At 55.3% G+C, this 19,566-nt stretch overlaps 1 protein-coding gene across 2 annotated transcripts; it reads right to left on the reverse strand.

The window, feature by feature from the left end:
- Positions 1–2,121: 2,121 nt before the first annotated feature.
- On the reverse strand, positions 2,122–19,179 carry LOC311443723 (actin-binding protein WASF3-like). 2 transcript variants are annotated; one of them, XM_084534095.1, is made up of 9 exons: positions 19,148–19,179; positions 15,029–15,186; positions 14,191–14,325; positions 13,918–14,071; positions 12,909–13,026; positions 12,617–12,792; positions 11,919–12,176; positions 11,454–11,839; positions 2,122–10,797 (listed from the first exon to the last, which is right to left on the reverse strand). In XM_084534095.1, exons 2-9 carry the CDS (start codon positions 15,159–15,161, stop codon positions 10,640–10,642), a joined length of 1,518 nt encoding a protein of 505 aa, XP_084390221.1. In that variant the 5' UTR covers positions 15,162–15,186; positions 19,148–19,179; the 3' UTR covers positions 2,122–10,639. The 2 variants fall into 2 exon arrangements, with proteins under 2 accessions (XP_084390221.1, XP_084390222.1); XM_084534096.1 differs by lacking the exon at positions 19,148–19,179 and adding an exon at positions 15,860–15,996.
- Positions 19,180–19,566: the final 387 nt, after the last annotated feature.

The raw sequence follows: 19,566 nt of genomic DNA on the forward strand, positions 1-19,566 counted from the left end.
ATCAGCTCTGGGCACACCTTGGCATGCCCACAGTTGTGTTTTCTTGTATATCCTACGCTCACTGGTGGAAACAGGGTAAGGTGAGAGGAGATAAGAATAGGGGAAAAAGAAATAGGGTGAGGTGAGGAGGAAGGTGAAGGGGCCTGAGGTAATGTGGTGTGCACTGGGGTGTGGAAATCTCTGACCATTTCACTGCACCTTCCTTTCGGTGTTGTTATTTTATTTACTTATTTTTTTTTTTTCCCCAAAGAACATCTTTCACTGGAGAAAGGTTTGAGTGGAGATGTTGGGCATCGGTGAGGGCACCAGGCTGCTTTGCTGGATGTTGGGGCCCCCTTCTGTTGGCCGTCAGCACCAACCCTCCCAAGCCAGCAAAGCTGCATGTGGGGTGGGAAACGAGGCGGGCACCCTTCGGTGCTGGTTTTGGGGCACAGTCAGCACAGAAAAAACACAGAAATGTGGCACCCTAAGGATTTCGGTCCTGATACGACAGCCACAATTTGCTCATCTCAAAAAAAAGGCGTTTTAGTTGAACCTGGCGTAACAGCCCCAGAAACCATTACTGTTCTTGGTGGGGGACAAAGTACCTCTTTCTTGTCAAAGCATCACGTCTGGGGGGGGTGTCTCTAAAAATGATCTTGATAATCATTTGTATTGATGTGTACTGACCAGCATCAAGTGCTTGCTTCCTTGTCAACAACTAATCAGCAGCTACCTTTGATTGTCAGGAGTAATTGTTCGATGCACATGGTGTCCCTTTGCAACTCCTCTCATTCTCGCACGACCTTTTCTCGGGGCGAGGTGGCCGTGCTGCTGCTAACAGCTCCGTCTCTGCCATCTGCACCATTTCTGTTAAAAGTCCCATTGCTTTTTGCAAACTCGCTGAGAGCTGCCCTGCCCCTGCCCTGGCCACCCGCAGACCTGAGCCTTCCCACTCCCGCTGGAAAACTTTGCAACACGGAGCATTGCAGAGATAAAGGAGATGTTCAGCAGAGCCAGCCCACGTCACAACGGGTGGCCCACCACTCCTCTGCCCCTGGATTTGGGGGATGTGAATTTTGGAGGCTGTGAATGGGGATTGACCCCAGCTCCAAGCTCAGAAATGGTTTAGCAAAGCCAGGTCCCTCCGGCTGTACTTGCCAACCCATCGGCTTGGGCTACAAATGACTGTCATAAGGAAAAGGATCTTAAGGCCAGCCAAAAAACGCTGTAGGATAAAGCACTGGAGAGGCTGAGGACAGAAGTAATCACCTTTGTAAACTCTGCTTGGTGTCAATTGTGTCTAAACCAAGGTTGTTCCTTTGCTGTTCCTTCCCCTCTCATCACATCTGCTTTCCCAGCAACGAGGACGCTTCAGAGCAATCAGGACAGCAAATTATTTTGATGTAACTGTTTTAACTTGACTGGGAGAGTTGATCTCAAAGGAAAATGTGCAGTTACCGTTCGGTCATGGTAAAGTCAAGCCCCTACGACGCACTTTATGAGCGAGTGAAAGCAAATCAATGCTGTTATTGCACTGTATCTCTATTGTGTATAATATTATACATTCATCTGTAAGAGTAATTTATTTTTCTTACTGTAAATAAAACTGTTAAAGTGATTTGTCAAGAGGCTATCCAAAAACGGGGGGAGAGGGTGTTAAAATAAACACATTTGAAGACCTGGGCTCCTGGCCCAGGTATGTGCCAAACCGCGTGTGTCTGTGTCTTCATTTCAGCTGAACCCAGGCTACTACAGGTTTACGCTTTCCCTGACCTGGGCTCAGACAATTTGGGGCAGATTGGGTGGGTTTTGGGCAAAGGGCACCCCGGGTCATGCATCCCTTTGGAGCCTTCAGCAAAGCCTCCGGGACAGAGGCTTTTCCAGCAGAAGGCCGTCCTCTGCCATCTAATTACCCAGGCGGTCAGGGATTACATACCCTTGGGAATTAATAGATCTTTGAGAGCTGGTTTCTCTAAAATAAGGGTTACAGAGATATCACAGCTCTGCGCTGCTTCCTCTGCCCCTGGCCTCTAATAAAAATCCGAGCATCACGGGGCCGATGACTCTTCCCGCAGCACACAGGCTCAGCGAGCTGACAAGAAGCCGAAATGAAATATACTTTAACCTCTTAAAATCTTTATTTTACTTTTTTTTTTTTTTTTTTTTTTTTTTTTTAATTAGCACATGCATAAAGTGTCAACAGTTCGGGATTATGTCATATGACGTTTTAACAAATGTAGTTACAAGCGGTGCTTCGGCTCTCCGCAGGCTTCCTCTCTACGCTGTACAGAAGAAAGCTCGTCCCGCGACCAGCGTCGTCCCTACCTTTCCGTCCTAGTGTCACGACAGGCAGGACACCCACAACACCGGGGAGAAATACACTTGTTCACACGTAGCGACTGTGTACGGTAGATAGATACAAGCAGCAACATCTACTCACCTATTGACTAAGTGCACGTGGTTAAAAGACCCCATTAGACAGTGAACGACTCTTTCTTCTTTAATGTCAACTATATAATAATGGAAATCAGGTTATGGCCTGCAATGTGTGACCCTCCCATGGGAGAGATGGCCGTCTCCCGTCAGCTGCTTCTATCAAGTGGTAAATTGAAGGAAAAGCTGGTGGTATGTCTGCCGGTATTAAAAAAAAATGAGCCTTTTGGAGCATCAGGGCATCCCCGCCAACTGATGAGCCCCCCCGATGCCAGGCACGAGGTGCCACCAGGACATTGTCCTTGTCCCTGACATGCCACTGTGCCTTCCCCTTGGAGACACCCTGCCCTGAGCCTCTCCAGCAGGGTTGGGGAGGCAGAAATGCCCTTTGCCAGCCTTTCCCAGAGGTGCTCGTGCTCCTGCTGAAGGTGGTGGAAACCCATGGCTTCAGTCCTGCATCTGGGGGTGGGAGGAGGAGAAAGGCTCCCCAGCATACATCCTGGAACAAACCCACCAGCAGGAGCATGTCTTGCAGCAAAGCAGGGATTCTTTTTTCTGCCCTTCCCGCAGCCCTGCTGTGTGCTTTTGGGGTCTGTCCCCTGCCCAAGGTGCAATGCTTGTTTTTGCCCCCAGAGATGTGTGGTTGCCAGAGCGGGTATCCCTTAGGTTGGCCAAGATTGGAGTAAAAACTGATGCAAGAACTGCCCTGGGATAAAATCTCAGGTGCAGGGAAGGAGGAATCCTGGTGGACAGCTCAGGGTTTTGTCCAGGTTTACGCCTGGGCGAGGGCAGGCCGAGCATCACAAACACACACCAGTGCCCAGAAATGCTCTGCCCCTTCCCCCTGGCAGGGGACGGGCACGCTCACCGCCGGACTTCCACCACCCACTGCTCCAAACCCCCAGGAGCTCCTTGGAAATGCAGTGGGGATCTCCAGAAAAGGCACTTGTGTCAACAATAATCCCACCCCGCTGCCTGCCAGCTTCCCCTCCTGCAAGCCCCATGTTTGACCTGGAGCAGGATCCGCGCTGCGTCACCGACCCAAATTCACACTGGAGGGCTTCTGCTTCAGGATCCCCCAGGCAAGCCCCCAAAAGGGAGTCTATTAAAACAAGGAGCCATCAACCCCAAAACAGCCCTAAAAATGCGTTTCAGAGCAAAAGGTTTCTTTTTGGTGGGGATTTTCTTTCTTTGTCCTAAACTGCTCTGATCTGCGAGGAAAGGCACCACAAAGGCCCCATTTGTGGGAAACTGGACAGAGCTGAATGCAGAGCTGGAGCTTCTCAGGGTAAAACCAGCTTTGGTGGTGGTTCTGGAATCCAGGCTCATACCAGGATGGCTTTTGGGAGGCCAGCAGTGGCACCTCTCCTGCTCCTCCAGAGCACCTCTAGAGGAAGCAACAGTCCCTCCACGTGCATCACGGTAACTTCACTGGGCTCAAATCCCACTTTATTCCTAATGCAGGAATTGTATGGTTAGTTTTTCCATGGCAAGTGACTTTCTGCTGGGGAAGTGTTCCCAGCTGAGGCATCAGGCATACACAAACACCCAAAATGGGTGAAAATTCATGGGATTTGAAGCACCTGAGCTGAGGTGGGGCCTTCAGGGATAAAAGACCTTCCTACAAGGGCAGGAGACCCTGCTGAAGTAGGACTTGGTGTGCTTTTTGTTTTGTTCTTGTGAATTGGTTTCTTATAAACCCAATTTTGGAAGTGTTATGGTGACAACTGCTCTGTGTTTTTTTTTTTTTTTTTTTTTTTTTTTTTTTTTTTGTGGCTAGCTGGGAAATAACACGGGCTCTGATTTTTCTCTTGCTTCTCTAGCAGAAGAAGGCAGAATGGATTTTTTTTTCTCCTGGCAATTGTGTAAGTTTTTTTTCCCTTGGTTTTATTTTTGTGGGGGGTTTGTTTATTTTTAGATCCCACAGCTGAGCTACCCCAAATCCATGGGTAACTTCTAAGGTGCTGGCCTTGTGGTGCCAGTGTTGCATACACACTGCAAACTGTGGACATCAGTGGTGCCAGCTGCATGTCCTGATTTTCTGCTGTTAGTTCACATCTTAAAGTTCACATCTTAATCTAGTATGCTTAATCTTTATTATATTTGAGGGTCAAAAAAAAAAAAAAAGCAAAGGAGCAACAAAGCTGGGGGGGATGTACCCAGGTTGCTAGGGTGGCTCTGCAGGTTGTGGTGCTACAAGCCTGAAGAAGGGGATGAGGCAGAACCGCAGACCCACCAGGATGGATGAGGTGCTCCACAGGCACCTTCACACCACTCCCTGGCCCCAGACAGGCTCAGAGCTTGTGCCCCTCTCCCTGGTGTCCATCTACCTACTTCTCAAAGACCTCCTGTGGCAGAAACCTGTCTGAGTCCCTCCATCTTCACCTTCCCTGAGATGTGATTTAACTTTGCTGCCACAGCTCAGGCCCAGCCCTTGTTTCAGTCTGACAGTGGCATGGGGACCAGGCTGCTGTCCCTGCTGCCCTTCCTTTTTTAACCTACCTGAGATACTCTTGCACAGAGTGGTGGGAGTATGACCAGCCACCCAAAAATGACAGGCTGATTTCCTTCCCTTTCCTCTACCATTTCAGTGCCTTCAGCTCCGTGGTAATTCTAGCATGGAGCCAGTCCCCCAGGGCCAACATGGTCCCTTGACATTGCCTCCACAGGTGAGGAGTGCAGGGCTCACTTCCCACCACAAGGGCTCACAAGACCCCGGACACAACAGTCAACAGCAGACTTAAGCGTGTCCTGCTAAAAGCACAAGGCTATCGAGGGACCTCTGTGAGGAGAGATGTCCCTGGGGGAAGGGGAAGATGGTTGGTCTGCCATTGTGTGGTGTTATGGAGGGCTCCATGGCCTCAGAGCCCTGTCTCAGCATGGGACAGAGATTAAGATTGATAATGTCACATCAACGTGTCCTTCAAGGGACACCATAGCCAAGTGTGTCCCATATGGGAAGAGCCTAAGGGCATCCTGCAGTGTGAGCCTGTCCCTTGCTGTAGGCCCTGCCTTGGCCTGGTGCCACCACCAGGATGGTCCCCAGCCAAGGGACCTCCTGCTGCCCCTTCTGTAGGCAGGGAACTGAAAGCTTTGGGGAAAATCCTCCCTCTGAAGCATGTCCTTTCCCTGTCTTCCCAGTAAAATGCAAGCACAACTCTCACCTGGAGAAAGTGAAGCCTATGTGAGTGAGCCTGGGATCTGTTAAAAGATTGGATTCACTAAAAAAATCCCTTCTGGTTCTCAAAGACTGAAGCATTTCAAAGCCTAGGCTTAGGTATAAACCCTTGAAGGAGGGCATCACATGGACTGCATGGGCATACCAGAGGAGCACAGCCCCACGTGGCATGGGGGGAGGCTGGAAAAGGCACCCCCAAGGGAACAGCCACCTATATGGGGGCAAAACACGCTGGTTTTGTCACTCCCATGCTTCGCTCAGGCACTTCTGTGGGGGGATGGCGGGGAGATTGGAGAGCCTCCCTGATGGCAGGGGGATGTGGTTGTGGTACTGGTTGTGGGGTCACCAAGGGAAGGGACAACGGTCCTTGAGGTGCTGCTGCCCAGTCGGGAGGGTAAATTCATGGGTATGAGCGCAATTGTACATTTGTGGCTTCTAAAGTGCAGTGCAGGTCATATGGTCTTTGCTGTAAACTGTAAGCTCCTCAGGACAGAGTTCTTGTCCTTTTTTTTTTTTTTTTTTTTTTTTTTTTGTTATTCTGTAAAGTGACATGCCAGTCTAGAAAACTTTACCCCTAAGTAACTACTACTAGAGAAAAACAGGAATGATAAAAACCAAAACCTCCAAAACCAGCCTAAGCTCCCCTTGCCAGCATCCTGTGCTGGAGGATGTTCAGCGAGCGGATGGGGAGAGCTGCCCTCCGTGCTCCATCCCCAGGGACATGGTGTGGGGCTCCTGCTGGCCACACACCTCTGGAAAGCACCCTCCAAAACAGCACCTCTGCTGCTGCAAAGCCTGTCTCCCTCTGTGTGAAACCTCCTTTTGTCATTACAGGAAAGGTGTTGATGCTCTGCTCCCAGAGGAGTCTGCAAGCTTCTGTTTCAGCTGTCAGGGCCTTGAAAAGGACGCACACGTGGAAAAATTAGTGGGAGGAAATCTGAGGGCTCTTATCTGGAGGGAGCTCTCTGGAGAAGCTGTGCTCAGTCTTGTTTTGCCCAGGAAGTCTTCATCCTGGTGGCAAGCATAAGTGCAAAATCAGGAGCCCCCATAGGCAATGATGCTCGCTCCTCCCCAGGTCTCTGCCTAGGGTGGCAAACTAGAAACCACCCAGTGCCTTTTGATTCCTTCAGGACACTTATCTTCTAAGCTGCCAGCACCAACAGCAAGCCCAAAGCTCACCTGAAATCAAGGAGAAGCTGGGATGTGACCACTACCAAACCTCCACTGACCTTCACGAGACTTCAGCTAGACCAGACTTCAGAGCTGACACAGCCCTCACAGACAGCGTACCATGGGCACCACAGTCTCCAAAATGTCCCTCATCAGGTAAACCTGAGGTGCCTGAGAGATTCCTGATGGACCTCGGGGACTAGAGTCTTCTGCTAATATCTCTAAGCAGACTCAAACCAGCTTATTTATTCTTTGGTTGACTCAAGCCTAATTCATTTGTATGCACACCGAATATACTTCCCCCTGTTGGCAGCCTTTTATTTATTATTTTTAATCTGTGCCCATAAATTGGCAAGGAGGAGAAGGCAGATAAAATGGCAAGGGGAGCTCTCAGGAGATTGGTTGGGCTCATTAAATGTTTGGCACTCTGTGATTATCTGCTGGCAACGAAACGTCACTGCCGTATTTTTGCAGGGAACGCGATCCCTTAATGTACAGAAGGATCTCCTCAGCCCACTTCGGGTACACTTGAGAGAGAGGAGCAATTCAATCATCTGTGACCTGGATTGTATTTTTTAATGGCTGCCAAGTTAGATAAAAATATTTAAATATTCACTTTTATATCAGCCCACATGGGGATTTGAGCATTTCAGGTTGTATAATGCGGCATGGCCTACTTTTGGAGGAGTATACAGAAATAGGCACATATGTACAAAACACAGAGTGTGCAGCATATGGGTCAGCCAGCCAGAGTTAATTAGCACGGCACAACCACCTCCAGCAGAGCTAGCCTGGCCCACACCACCCAAAGAGCTCGTGTTGGGTTTCAGAGGTGACCTGGTCGAAATTAGGTGAGTATGTCTAAAATGAAGACGGTCATCCTCAAAGGTGCCTGAGCGTGTCGAGGCACCACAGAGGCTGCTCTGCCAGCAGAGCTGGCCTTGTAGGAGTGTGACTGGGGCTCTTAGTGCCACCATGTGCTGCTCATCTGCCCTGCGATGCTGCCAGGAGAGCTGGGGAGAGCACGTGTGCTATGGTTGGGCCAGAAATGGGTGTCCACAGCCTGTACTGGTCAACTCTTCACCAACTACATGAGAAACCAGAGCAACGAGCTGCAATGTGGACGTCTATCTGGGGAGGCCACCCATGGATCTGCCTGTTTGGGGTATCAAGACAGCTTCAGTGCAGCCGAGGCCTGGGAAGAGCTGGATTAGGGTGACTGCAAGCAGTGGGCAGTGCCAGGAGGGTACAGTCCTGCTGGCTTGCTGTGTGAAAGGGGATGGTCACTAGGGGCTGGGAGCTTCCTTGGGCAGAGTGTGAAAGGTGAGGATGTGCTGGGACACCCAAGAATGGTGTAAGAATGTAAAGCTGTGAGAAATGAGGGTGAGCCCTGCTCTCTGCCACCGTGAGGCTGCTCCACCAACATAACCCATGCAGGGCAAGCAAGGCTTCAGTGTGTGATTGTCAAGTGCTTTGCCAAGCGATGGCACTGACCCTAATAACAGCATGGATGATGGCTCCAGCCCCCAGCACTACAGGGTTGCTAGGAGGTGGTGGGTCCGGATTGTCCCTGCAAACTCCTGCTGCTGTTGGGTGCTACCACAGCAAGTCCCTCTGGAGTTATTGCATGGCTGTTGTGCCAGAGCACAGCCAGAGCCTGGGGGAAGACCTGGCCTTGTGGGGGCACTCGGCTCCTCTCCAGCCCCTGCCACAACAGCTCTACTCCCCAGAACGGGGATGCCCACAGACCTGAGGGACGAGCCAGCCCCACACGTCCCCAAGGCCCTTCCCTGTCCCCGTGTGATAACAAGATGTCCTGGCAGCATCCCAGCACTGCACGGGGTCCCCACAAGCACCCCAATGGCTCAGGGCAGCCCCTTGCTGTTCCCTCCAGGGGAATTCATCTCTTGCTGAATTACCCCAATAACCATTCTCTTTGTACATGCAAACAGCACAGTGCTTGCCTCTGTATTAACACTGTTCCACACTAAGTACCAACAGCTGGCTGCTTAAATGTTACTCTGGATTGTTTTTTGTTCTTTTTTTTTAAACAAGGCTTCCTTCTGATCTCTCTCCAGGTCACATCCCAGCTGCTCTGCAAAGGGACCCCCGCTGTGACATGGTGGTGGGTCCAGTGGGACGGGCACCAGGACCAGACCAAAACCCCACGGACTTTCTGTGTAGCTCCTCCAGCCATGCTGATGCCAAGGGGCATTTCCCTGGAGGAAACAGGGAACCAAATGCAGGTCTGTGGCCCGTGACAGGGCAGAAATGGGTGCAGAACCACTGCCAGCACCAACAGACTTCGCTTCCAACCTTAAATCCTTCCCCAGACACTCTGGCCCTCTCCTGCACCTGGCCCAAGCCCTGCTCAGCACTGCATTGATGCCTGTTGGGCCAGACACTGTGGCCGAATTTGTGGTGGTGGGGGGAGAGGAGCCTGCCATGCTGCTGGAGTCCCATCTGGAGGAGTCAGTGGGGTGCAGAGAAATGGGAAGTGTCGCATTAAACAAAACTGATAGGCTATTTTGTGTCGCTCAGCACAGGCAAGGGTTCACGGCGATGTTTCTTAGTAGCTAAGCTGGGGGCTATGCTCATTGTATCTCACAACAGAGGGTCTCTCTTTTTCTCCTGAGGAGAAACGAGCACATAGTCAGGGTTCAAGACCAGCAGTTCTCAGGGTAGATATAAGGAAGCATCAGCCTCCCTGAGCCTTTTGGGTCCCAGCCAAATCCTCCCATCTGCTTTACAGGTCGATTCACTCCCAGGGACTGGGAACATTACCGATGTGCTCACCTACCCAGCTGCTGGGGAGGTGGGCACAAAGTCCCCAAAAGCGATGCAATGGGTAGGATTCAGGTTTCTCCCCCATTTTGGGGCTCACAGAATATGGGAATACGAGAGAGGGCCAGGTGGCTGTGTCAGATGGCTCCGCGCCTGTTCCTGGCCCGTTCTCTGCTGGTGGGGAGCCTCTTCCAGCCCTCTGCAGATCCTCACCCCTGGCTGCGATATTTTCAGTATTTCACACCCATTTGTTCTGCACCCCCAGCCCTGTGAATCCTCCCTTAATAGCTGCGTGAAAAGGCAGCTATGAATCATGCTCTATTTTGATGAGCAAACTGGTATTTTTGGCACGGTGGCGGGGCCCCGTTCCTGCACTCCCCACCAGTGCCGTGCTTTGGGGACGAGGAGCAGGCGGCATCAGGCCAGTGCCCTGGGACGGGATTGTCCTTGACTGTACTAGTGGCATTAGTGGGGCTACAAAGTGCAAATCAAGAGAGCGAGACCGAGCATCGCTCTGTTTTAGTGGTTTGGGTTTACCTAAGAGCAGCATTTTTTCTTTTCTTTTTTTTTTTCTTTTTTTTTTTTTGTCAGATAAAACAGCAGTGTTTTAGCAGTCAGGCCAAGGGTTGCAGGGCTTTTGGGACGTGGCCCCCAGCCCCTTGCCCCCAGGACACACGTGCGCCAGCTGCACGAGCCTTGCCTTCACGCTTTTCTCCCAAAAATCTGGTCCCGAGGATGGGAACGGGCTCAGAGGTTGCGAACACCTCGGTCTCCCCGTTACGCGTTTAACATCTAGCTGCAAAAGCCCTACTGCCTCGTGGTGTCGTTTCCCTAACAAAGCCACCCTGTGGCCGTGCATTACCAGTGCCAGAGCATTTCCAGCATCATTAAACGCGGAGGTGCTGCTAATTCCTGGCCTCACCGCCCCGGAGGCGCGTCCTACCCGTGCACAGCCTCCAGCGCTGCCCGACATGGTTTTCGACATGGTGTAAAAAGCAAAAGCTCCTGAATTAGCGGGGCTGATGGCGGGTGTGGGCACCCAGGTACGCACCTGGAGCGGAGCAGCTCCCCGCCAGCCCGGTCCCGGCCCCCTCAGTCTGACCACTCGTTATCGTCCAGCTCCGAGTCGTCGTCCGACTCGCTGTACTCCACCGCGATCCGGCGGGACAGGATGGTGGCCACGTCATTGCCCACGGGCTCTTTCTTGGCCTCTTGCTCCCACTGCTCCTGGACTTTCCGCAGCTGGATCCCTGCGTTAGGAAAGGAAGGGCTTTAGGGGCAGCATCACCCATAAATGCGTGTGACCACCCCCAGTTACATGGGCTGGCTGGAAGGGGGGCAGTTGTGTGTGATCACTAAGCTATAGCCGTCCTCCTTGGCTTCCACCCAACCTTGAGGGTGTTGGAGCTTCCTGGGGGCCAAATCTTCTGTTCGACCTGAAGATTTGCACTGAGCAGGAAGGAGGAATGGGAACGACCCTGGAGAATTGCATCAGCTGCAGTCTGAAAGGAGGCCGAGGGCCCAGGAGTGCTGCCGTGGTGCCCCAGGTCACCTCCAGAGACAGGTCCCACCTCCCTGGCAGTGATGCTCCAAGTCAAAGAATCATCACCGAAGGGTTTGGGTTGGAAGGGACCTTAAAACCCATCTAATTCCAGCCCCCTGCCATGGGCAAGGACCCCTCCCACCAGCCCAGGCTGCCCCCAGCCCCATCCATCCTGGCCTTGGGCACTGCCAGGGATGGGGCACCCAGAGCTAAAGAATCTCTTCCTTGTACCTCCTCTAACCCTACCCTCTTTTGGTTTTAAGCCATCACCCCTTACCCTATCCCTACACCCTCCAACAAAGAGTCCCTTCCCAGCTGTCCCACAGCCCCCTTTTGGTACCAGAGCCCCCCACCCCGCCTCACCCCTGCGGATGGCTGCCAGCAGGTCGCTCCGGGCGTCGCTCATGGGCATCAGCGGGATGGCCGGCTTCCGCGGCTCGGCAGCAGGGGCCGGCGGCGACACCGAGTGTGCCGGCGAGGCAGCGAGCGCAGGGGGCCCCGGTGGTGGTGGTGGCGGGGCCACGGGGGGGCCCATGGGGCCGGCCTGCGGCGGGGAAGCAGAGTAGGGGCCGGGCGGCGCGGGGGGTGGCGGCGAGGGCGCGTAGGATGGGGGAGCGGCCGCACCGGGGGGCAGCGCTGTGGGGGCCGCCATGGGGCTGTCGAAGGCGGTCTGTGCCGAGGGGATGACGGGCGGCGGGGGCGGCGGGGCGGGCGGCACAAAGTACTCTGCCATCGGCACCGGTTGCGGGCTGTGAGGGAGGAAGAGGCGTCAGCAACACGAGGAACGACACCGGATGCCCCTCTTTGCCCCAAACCCTAGGGACTTACCCAAAATCCTTGACCAAGTGCGGCCTCGGCCCGTTCAGCACGGCCTCAGGGGGCTGCGGCGCGTGGGGCGGCTGGGCACGGTTGAGGCTGTTCTGGCGGCTGCCCGCCGGCGGGCGGTAGACGTGCTCCTGGGGGGGCACGGCCGCCAGGACCCCCTCCTTGTGCTCGGCCGGCAGGTGGGCGGCGGGGGCCAGCAGCTGCGCCGGGTGGTTGGGGCTCGCCGGGTACGAGTGGTCGGCGGCGTCCGAGGCATAGGACCTACGGCGAGGGGAAAAGCCAAGGGTCGTACGGGCGGGAGGGGTCGAGGTGGGCAAGGAGCAGGTTTTGGGGTGTTGGGGGGTTGAGGAAAGCAGACAGAAAGCAGAGATGGACAAGGAGGCAGGGAGGGGAGGAGGGGATGCAACGGAGCTGGACCAGTCTCCTCCCTTGGCTCCTAGAGCTCTCTGACTTTATCCCAATGCCAAGGTCCAGGATGCGACCCCGCTGGGCACCGGGATGGTGCTGTGCCTGAAGCTACAAGGGCACGGGCTCATCACCCCCTCCTTGCCCCCAAACCCTTCCTGCTGCGGGCGGTGCCTTCCCCCATGGACAGAGGACAACCAGAAGTGCGTTCCCCCAAGGATGAAGAAGAAGACAACCAGAAATGCCGAAAAGCAAAGGAAACCCAGTGAGCTGAAGGCGTAATAGGTAAAACCTGCCTATTGTCTGGGGACAGTGATCCTTCCGATGACGCCATGTGATATGGGGATGGTGAGAACCTGTTATCGGGCCGAAACTCTTTATCGTATGCCATCATGTTCCACTCCAGGCGCCGGTTGCGGGCTTTCCGCACTTTCTTCACCTCCCGCGTGGAGTCCTCCACCAGCCGCTGCTCCTGGGGGCACACGAGCCACAGATCCACCTCCACCCCACGTCCTGCAGCCCTTGGGTGACGCCTGGGGGGGCATCGCCCCGCTGCACCCAGCGCGGTGCCCTCCCTGCGCCCGCTACCTTCTGCCTGCGCTTCTCCTTCCTCTTGTCCTCTGTCGCCTGCAGCATCTTCTCCTTCCACAGGTTGAAGAAGTACGAGGGGTCGGTGTAGAACTTGAGGCCATCCTTCTTGTCATCCCTGGGGGGAAAAGAAGAGGCTATGAGGCACTGGGGAGGGGATCCCAAAAACATTTCAGTGCTAGCAATGGCAGTGCATGGATGGAGATGCCCCCCGCAGCCCTGCCCACCATCACCAGTTCCACCAGCATCCCCTGGTCCCTACCCTGTCCCACCTCATGCCCTTTTTGGGGCTTTCCACACAGGTTTTCCTCACAGCCCAAGGGCTCCACTGCGAGCAGGGACAGTGGGGCAGCTGCCTTGGGCATTTGTTCCCCCAAATGAGACCCCATCATTCTTCTGGAGAAGACCCCTTTCCCCCCATAGGGAAGTTTGGCATGATCACAGCTGTAAGCTGGTGGACCTCCATGAGCATGTCCAACACGGAGCTGTGATTACCTGCGCTGTGGTTACCTCACCACATCAGGATCCTGCGGACATGGCACTAAGGGACATGATTAAGTGGTGGGATTTGGGAGGTCAGGTTCACAGAACCACAGAATGAGTGAGGTTGGACGGGACCGCTGGGCCCACCTGGTCCAACCCCTGCTCCAGCAGGGCCATGCAGAGCGGGTTGCCCAGGGCCACGTCCCAATGCTTTTGAAGACTTCCAAGGAAGTCCACAACCTCTCTAGGCACCACAACTGAAAACAGGCATCGCAAATTAGCACCAGGGCTATAGCACATGCAAGACTGATGGTTGGACTCGATGATCTCAAAGGTCCTTTCCAACCTAGGTGATTCTGTGGTGCGGGGCCACCCGTTCCAGGTGCCCTGTGGTGGCACAGCCACGGGGAAAACAGCATTTCCAGCCCTCACCAAGCAGCAAAGTGGCTGCACACCCTGGCACTTCTCCCGGAAGGGTCCCCATGGGTTCCCCACACTCTGAGGAGCATCGGAGGGGCTGCCCCACCTGTACGGCGTCAGGATGTTGAGCGGCGGGGGCTTGTCGCAGCGCTGGTACATCTCCATCACCGGGTTGGGGATGGAGTTGCGAGAAACCACCTGCTGGTTCTGCACCGTGGAGCTCTTGAACGCCTTCCGCATGTTGATGTCCTGCAGAGAAACTGGGGGCACGGGGTGGGGAGGGGATGGATGTGGGGTGGCCTCGCACCCGGCACCAGGCACGTGCCTCCCAGCCCCAAAACCGCCCCGGGCACGGTGCTACCCGCCCCGTGGTCCTCACCTTCCTCCACGGTGGAGTCCAGCTGTGTCACCTTGATGACCAGCAGGTCCACCCGCTCCTGCAGCGAGTTCATCCGCATGTAGAAGCTGTTGGCCTCATTGAACAGCTCCCCAAAGATGTCCTCAGCGTGCCGGCCTGCCGGGGGGGCACATGAGCTGTGACCTGGCACTGCGTTACCCATGGGGACACCAAATCCTCCCCACACTTTTTGCATGCCAGCAGCTCCCTAAGTACATCATTCCTCTTTCTGGGCATATTTTAGAAAGTTATCTAATTCTGGAGGGGCGAAAAAGGCACTAGAGGGAGAGCCTGTGCCACTCTTTCTATTTTAATTCAATATTCAGGAGCAAAATAGGTTTCCCCTATTACATGTCCCCGCTCGCATCTGCAGTGCTCTCGTCCTTCCCTTTGCTGCAGGAATCAGAGATGGGGCAGGAAGGCAGGTGGAGACTTGGACCTTTTATACAGAGCTATCTTTCACCTGGAGTATTCAAGTGGCTCCAGGAGTGCTCTGCATTAAAAGAAGAGGGTTTTAAAAACCTGAATAAGTAGCCCGACTGTCCTATTTCCAGACAAGTCAAGAAATGAGGAGTACTCAAAGAGAGCAGCAATGGGAGGGAAGCGGGTCTTAAAACACCCTCACACCCTCCCTTTGGACCTGAGCATCCTCCTTTCTTTATTCTCTGGATAATTCCCACCCAGTCAGGGGCTCTTTGACCAGTATCAAACTGGGCCGAGCGACCGCAGCATCCCAGCACCCTGGCCGTCCCCAGCCCCGGTGCGGGGTGGCAGCAGCCCCTAGGGGGATGTCCCCGGGGGACACTGAGCTGTGACTTACTGAGGCTGCCCAGCTGCTTGATGATGGCAGCCAGCGTGCTGTTGGTGACACACTCCAGCTCGCTCGTCACCCCCTCGGGCAGAGCCCCCCGGCACAGGTGCCGGGGCTCGATGTTCCTCTTCACCAGCGGCATGCTGCCGGTGAGCGCTCACACTCTCCTGGGCGAGGAAAAAAAGAGGAAGAAACGACCCCAAAACAGCTTTTTCCATTTGCATTCCCTCCCTTCTCTCCCCTTTCTCCCCAGGGGACTTATCTGGGACACGGCGGTGACGGAGCTGGGCTCAGAGCAGAAGCAAACCCCCACGTGCTGCAGCCCCTGTGACGGCCCCACAACACCCTGACCCAAAGAGGAGCGAGCGAGCGCCTGTAATTCCATCATTTCCAGCTGACTGCAAAGCTCCCCGAGGTTTTCTTTTCATCTGTGCTCACACCACACCGACCAGGCCACCGTGTCCTGCCCTGCTCGCCCCCCTGCAGCATCCCTGCGTGCCCCCACATGCTGCCAGCCCCATGTTAGCCATCCCTGTGCATCCTGGGACCCCCCCATCTCCATCAACATCCCGTAAAACGCTTTGGCAGCGGAGGGAGAAGCTTCCCAGCAGCGATGCTAACAGCTGGGAGCGGGGCAGCCAGGCATCAACGCGGTAATGCCGACCACGGCAGGAGCCAGAAATGTGCCGAGCTCGCATTTTTTGGCCCCGGCGGCGCTGCGCAGAACAGTTTCCCATTGATAGTGCCCGGCCGGGCTCCCCAGCTCGGCGGGATTTTTCTAATGCAAATGCAAGCTGCCCCGACCAAACAGCATAAAACTTGTGTCTAAATCATTAATACCGAGCTTCCAAAAGGGCCGATTGTGCTCCTGCAGCACAATGGCAGATGCTATTCTGCCTGCCAAGCTTATTCCCTCCAGCGCTTCCCAAAGCGAGGGAGAAAGCTGTTAATGAGCCGCTTGTGCCCAGCGATGGGAAAGGGGAAAGGGGGAGCCTTGAGCACAGGTGGAATTTGGCCAAGACTAACTCGTTATTTCTTCTACGTGTCCAGTGTGGGCTGAAAAGCAGACCCCACCGCTCCGGGAAGCGCTGCAGGTGGCCAGGGGTGCACCAGCACCACCAGCCAGGCAGAGCCACCCCCCGGTGACACTAAACCTGGGCAGCTGCAGGCCGTGAAGGGCCACATTGCCATCCTCAGGTGGGCTCTGCCAGCCCATAATCGTCCTCAGCAGCCTCACCTGGGGCCCACCGCACCCCCAGGCCAGGTTATTTAAGGTTGGCCAAGGGCTGTGGGTGCTTGCTGAGTGCTGCTGTGGCTGTGCCCTGGTGGATCTCAGTGCTGTAAGTAGCTCCTGCCACGGGGACAGACCTGAAAGGCCACAGGGGGCTGCTCCTGGGCCACTGATCCTTCCCCTTGGGGGTGCTGGAGGCTCACACATGCGATGAGCGGGGTGGTCTCAGCCCCAATCCTTTGGGGCAGCGAGGACCAGCTGCAGCTGACACAGGAACCATAGGGCTGAGCTGTGCCCACCAGCCCCTGCCGAGCCCATCTCTAACAAGCTCATTTCCCATTTTCACGGCCAGGGGAAGGGTCAGGCCCTCCTGCCAAGCGGAGGAGAAGCCGGTTGCCCAGCCAGATCTGCATGGGCTGCCCTGAATCCCAGCACATCCCGCTGGGAGCACCGCCTGCACCTCTCCCCCAGCCCTCTGCCTCCGCCAGGAGGCTTCACAAGTGAGCGCTTTGCTGCGAAGTGCGACATAACACGGCTAAAAATATTCCTGAAGAGTTTTATTAGTAAATGCCACAGTGTTTTTTTTTTTTTTTCCTTTTCCTCCCCCTTCTGCTGCAAAGCGCTCCAGCTCGAGGAACGGCACTTGGCTAAATTGCCTCTAAATCACAAACCCCTCGTGAGGCCGGGCTCTGCAGTGCAAACCTTAGCCAAAAAGCCTCCTTAGGAGGATGCTGTAAATGCGCCTGCCTCCTTACCTTGTGGTTGGAATAAAGAGCTGGTCCTGCTGCTTTGAAACGAGCAGGCTCCATATTTTTACCTAAACTGTCTCTTTACAGCTATGCCACCAGCTCATGCCAGAAAGTAATTGGCAAGTAGGTTTTCACAGGGATGATTTCCTTGGTTTTTAGCTGATGTGAGTTTTCTGGATCTATGCTAAAATAATGGGTACCCTAACAGCAAATGGGAGAGGAAAAGGAGTGGGTGAAGCTACGTGGGAGCCTCCTCTGTCACTCTCCATGGTCTGCAGGAGGGCTGGGGATGGGGCAGGGGAAGGGCAGCACCGACCCCGTGTGCTTTTTGGCTGGAAAAATCCCGGCTGGCCCGGGAATCACGCCTTGTTTTTAATGATTCCCCATCACCAAAGGAAAATCTTTCAATGCCATTTCTCCCTTTCTGTGCCCAGCTCATTAAAGGAAGGCTGGCTCTCTCCCTCTCACGCCGGCAGGCTGTGTGAACGGGACGCTCGCTGCTCAACAAACCGGCCTTTTTCTCCCCGAAATAGAAGGCGCTTTGATAAACGTGGGGCAGCCTCAGCAAGCAGCAGGGGTCTTTCTGGGCACCGGGTGCTCGCTGCTTGGGAACAGCCGTGCTCCAGCCGGCAAAATCGCATTGCCATGCAATAGATGGGCAGCTCTGCAAAAAGCATTCTGGCTTTTTTTTTTTCTTATTTTTTTTTCCTCCTTTTGGCTCGAGGGCTGTTGCTTGTTACTTGTCAAGAGCTTGGCATCCCCAGCTGATTTGTCATCTACCGGAAAATGGAGGATGAGCATCTTTGGTTCAGAACCGGGCCGAGGGAGATGACAGCTCGAAGCAGAATACGCTTCAGCTCTGCTTTTCTCCGTGGGCTCTCCAGCTCCTGGGGAAAGGAGCCGGGCATTTGGGGACTCGGTTGCATCACAGGCGCTATGTGCAAGAGCCCTCGGCGTGCCCTGTGCTTGCAACAGAGGAGCACGGCGTGTGTTAACCTCCTGCCTGCCGTGCTGCCCAGCATGAACCAGGCATGCTCCCGAGGCACAGAAATGCCATCCAAACACCTTTTTTTCCCCCATTTTTTCTCACCCAAAGCAGCAGCCTCTCTAAAATCCAGGCAGCACAGCAATCGAGGGGTGTGCCCTGGCGCACTGAAGTTTTGGGGATGAATTATTAATTCTGCCATCGCTGACCTGCCCGCGCGCCCAGGTCCTGTGCTCCCCGTCTCCAGGCCGGCTGCTGGATGCCCGGCACAACCGAAACAGCCCCAAACTACCCCAAAAAAAAGCATCGTTCCCCATCTGTGGGCATGTCATCGCCGTGACACCACCGCCAGGCAGCGAGAGCTGGAGTTTGGAGCGCCGTTACCAAAGCTCCCTGCAAGAAGCTGAATCACCGAGCGCCGAGGCCTGGGCTCTGCACCCTTGGCGGGGTGTGCACCTGCTGGGGGGGGGCTCCAGACCCCCGGGGGGGGCATGCACGGGTCCGGGTTATCCTCTGCAGCAATGCATGGCAGCGGGGCCCCCCCGGTGCACAAATGGGAAGCGAGGGAGGATGCGAAGCGAGGGCCCCTCCCCGGCGTGCAGGGCGTGCAGGTCCCCCCTCCATGCGGCAGTGCACGGTGACAGCCCCCCCCCCAGGCCGTGCGTGGGTGCAAAGCCCCCCCCCCTCCTCCCCACACAAGGCTACAAAGCGGCCAGGACCCCCCCCCCCAAGGATGCAAAGCCATGCCCACCCCCACCTGGCAAGGATGCAAAGAGGCCCTGACCCCCTCCCCACCTCCCCGTTCTCCATGCGAGGATGCAAAGAGGCCCGGACCCCCCCTCAAAAAAAAAAAAAAAGCTGAAAAACGGCGGAGGATCCCCCCCCTCCAAAAAAAGCTGCAAAGTGACAGGGATCCCCCCCCCCATGCAAGGATGCAGAGCAGTCCAGCCCCCCCATACAAACCTGGGGGGGGGGGGCACCCCCGCAATACAAGGATGCAAACCGGTGGACCCCCCCCCTCCCCACCCAAAAACGCAAAGCAGCGCCCCCCCTGCAAGCAGCGCGGGGCACCCCGATAAAAACCTGCAAAGCGATGGGGGGGGGACCCCAAATCCCCCCTCCAAACACCCCCCGCTCCCTTTCCTCCGCGGCCTCCCGCTCACCTCCGCCGGCTCCGGGCTGGGGGGGACCCGGGGGGGGGTCGGGGGGGAGGCTCCGGGGCTGCGGCCGCCGCCGTGCCCGGGCCGCCCCGCTCCGCTCCGCTCCGCGCCGCTCCGCAGTGCGCGCACGGCGCATGTGTCCCCCCCCCGCCGCCTCCGCCCCGCTCCGCCCCGCTCCGCACGGGCGGCCCCGGCCCCCCCCAGCCCGAGGTGATGCCCCCCCCCCTCGCCCCCTTCCAGGCAGCGTGAAAACCCCCCTCTTTTTTTTTTTTTTTTCTTTTTTTTTTTCCCTAGGATGAAAAATACACCCCTTTTTTTTCCTTTTTTTTTTTTTTTTCCTTTTCCTCCTTTTCCTTTTTTATTTTTAATTTTTTTTTTCCCTTTCTTTTTTTTTTTCCCTTTCTTTTTTTCCCCCTTTATTT

Source organism: Aythya ferina, assembly GCF_964211825.1.
Source record: "Aythya ferina genome assembly, chromosome: 13".
In the NCBI taxonomy this organism is placed as follows: Eukaryota; Metazoa; Chordata; class Aves; order Anseriformes; family Anatidae; genus Aythya; species Aythya ferina.

Excerpts from the sequence above, each read along its gene's own strand:
- LOC311443723 (XM_084534095.1), bottom strand. The coding sequence starts at position 15,161 with ATGCCGCTGGTGAAGAGGAACATCGAGCCCCGGCACCTGTGCCGGGGG. Across the intron at positions 13,027-13,917 it reads AACATCCTGACGCCGTACAG|GGATGACAAGAAGGATGGCC; the intron begins GTGGGGCAGCCC and ends TTTTCCCCCCAG. Across the intron at positions 12,793-12,908 it reads AGGAGAAGCGCAGGCAGAAG|GAGCAGCGGCTGGTGGAGGA; the intron begins GTAGCGGGCGCA and ends GTGTGCCCCCAG.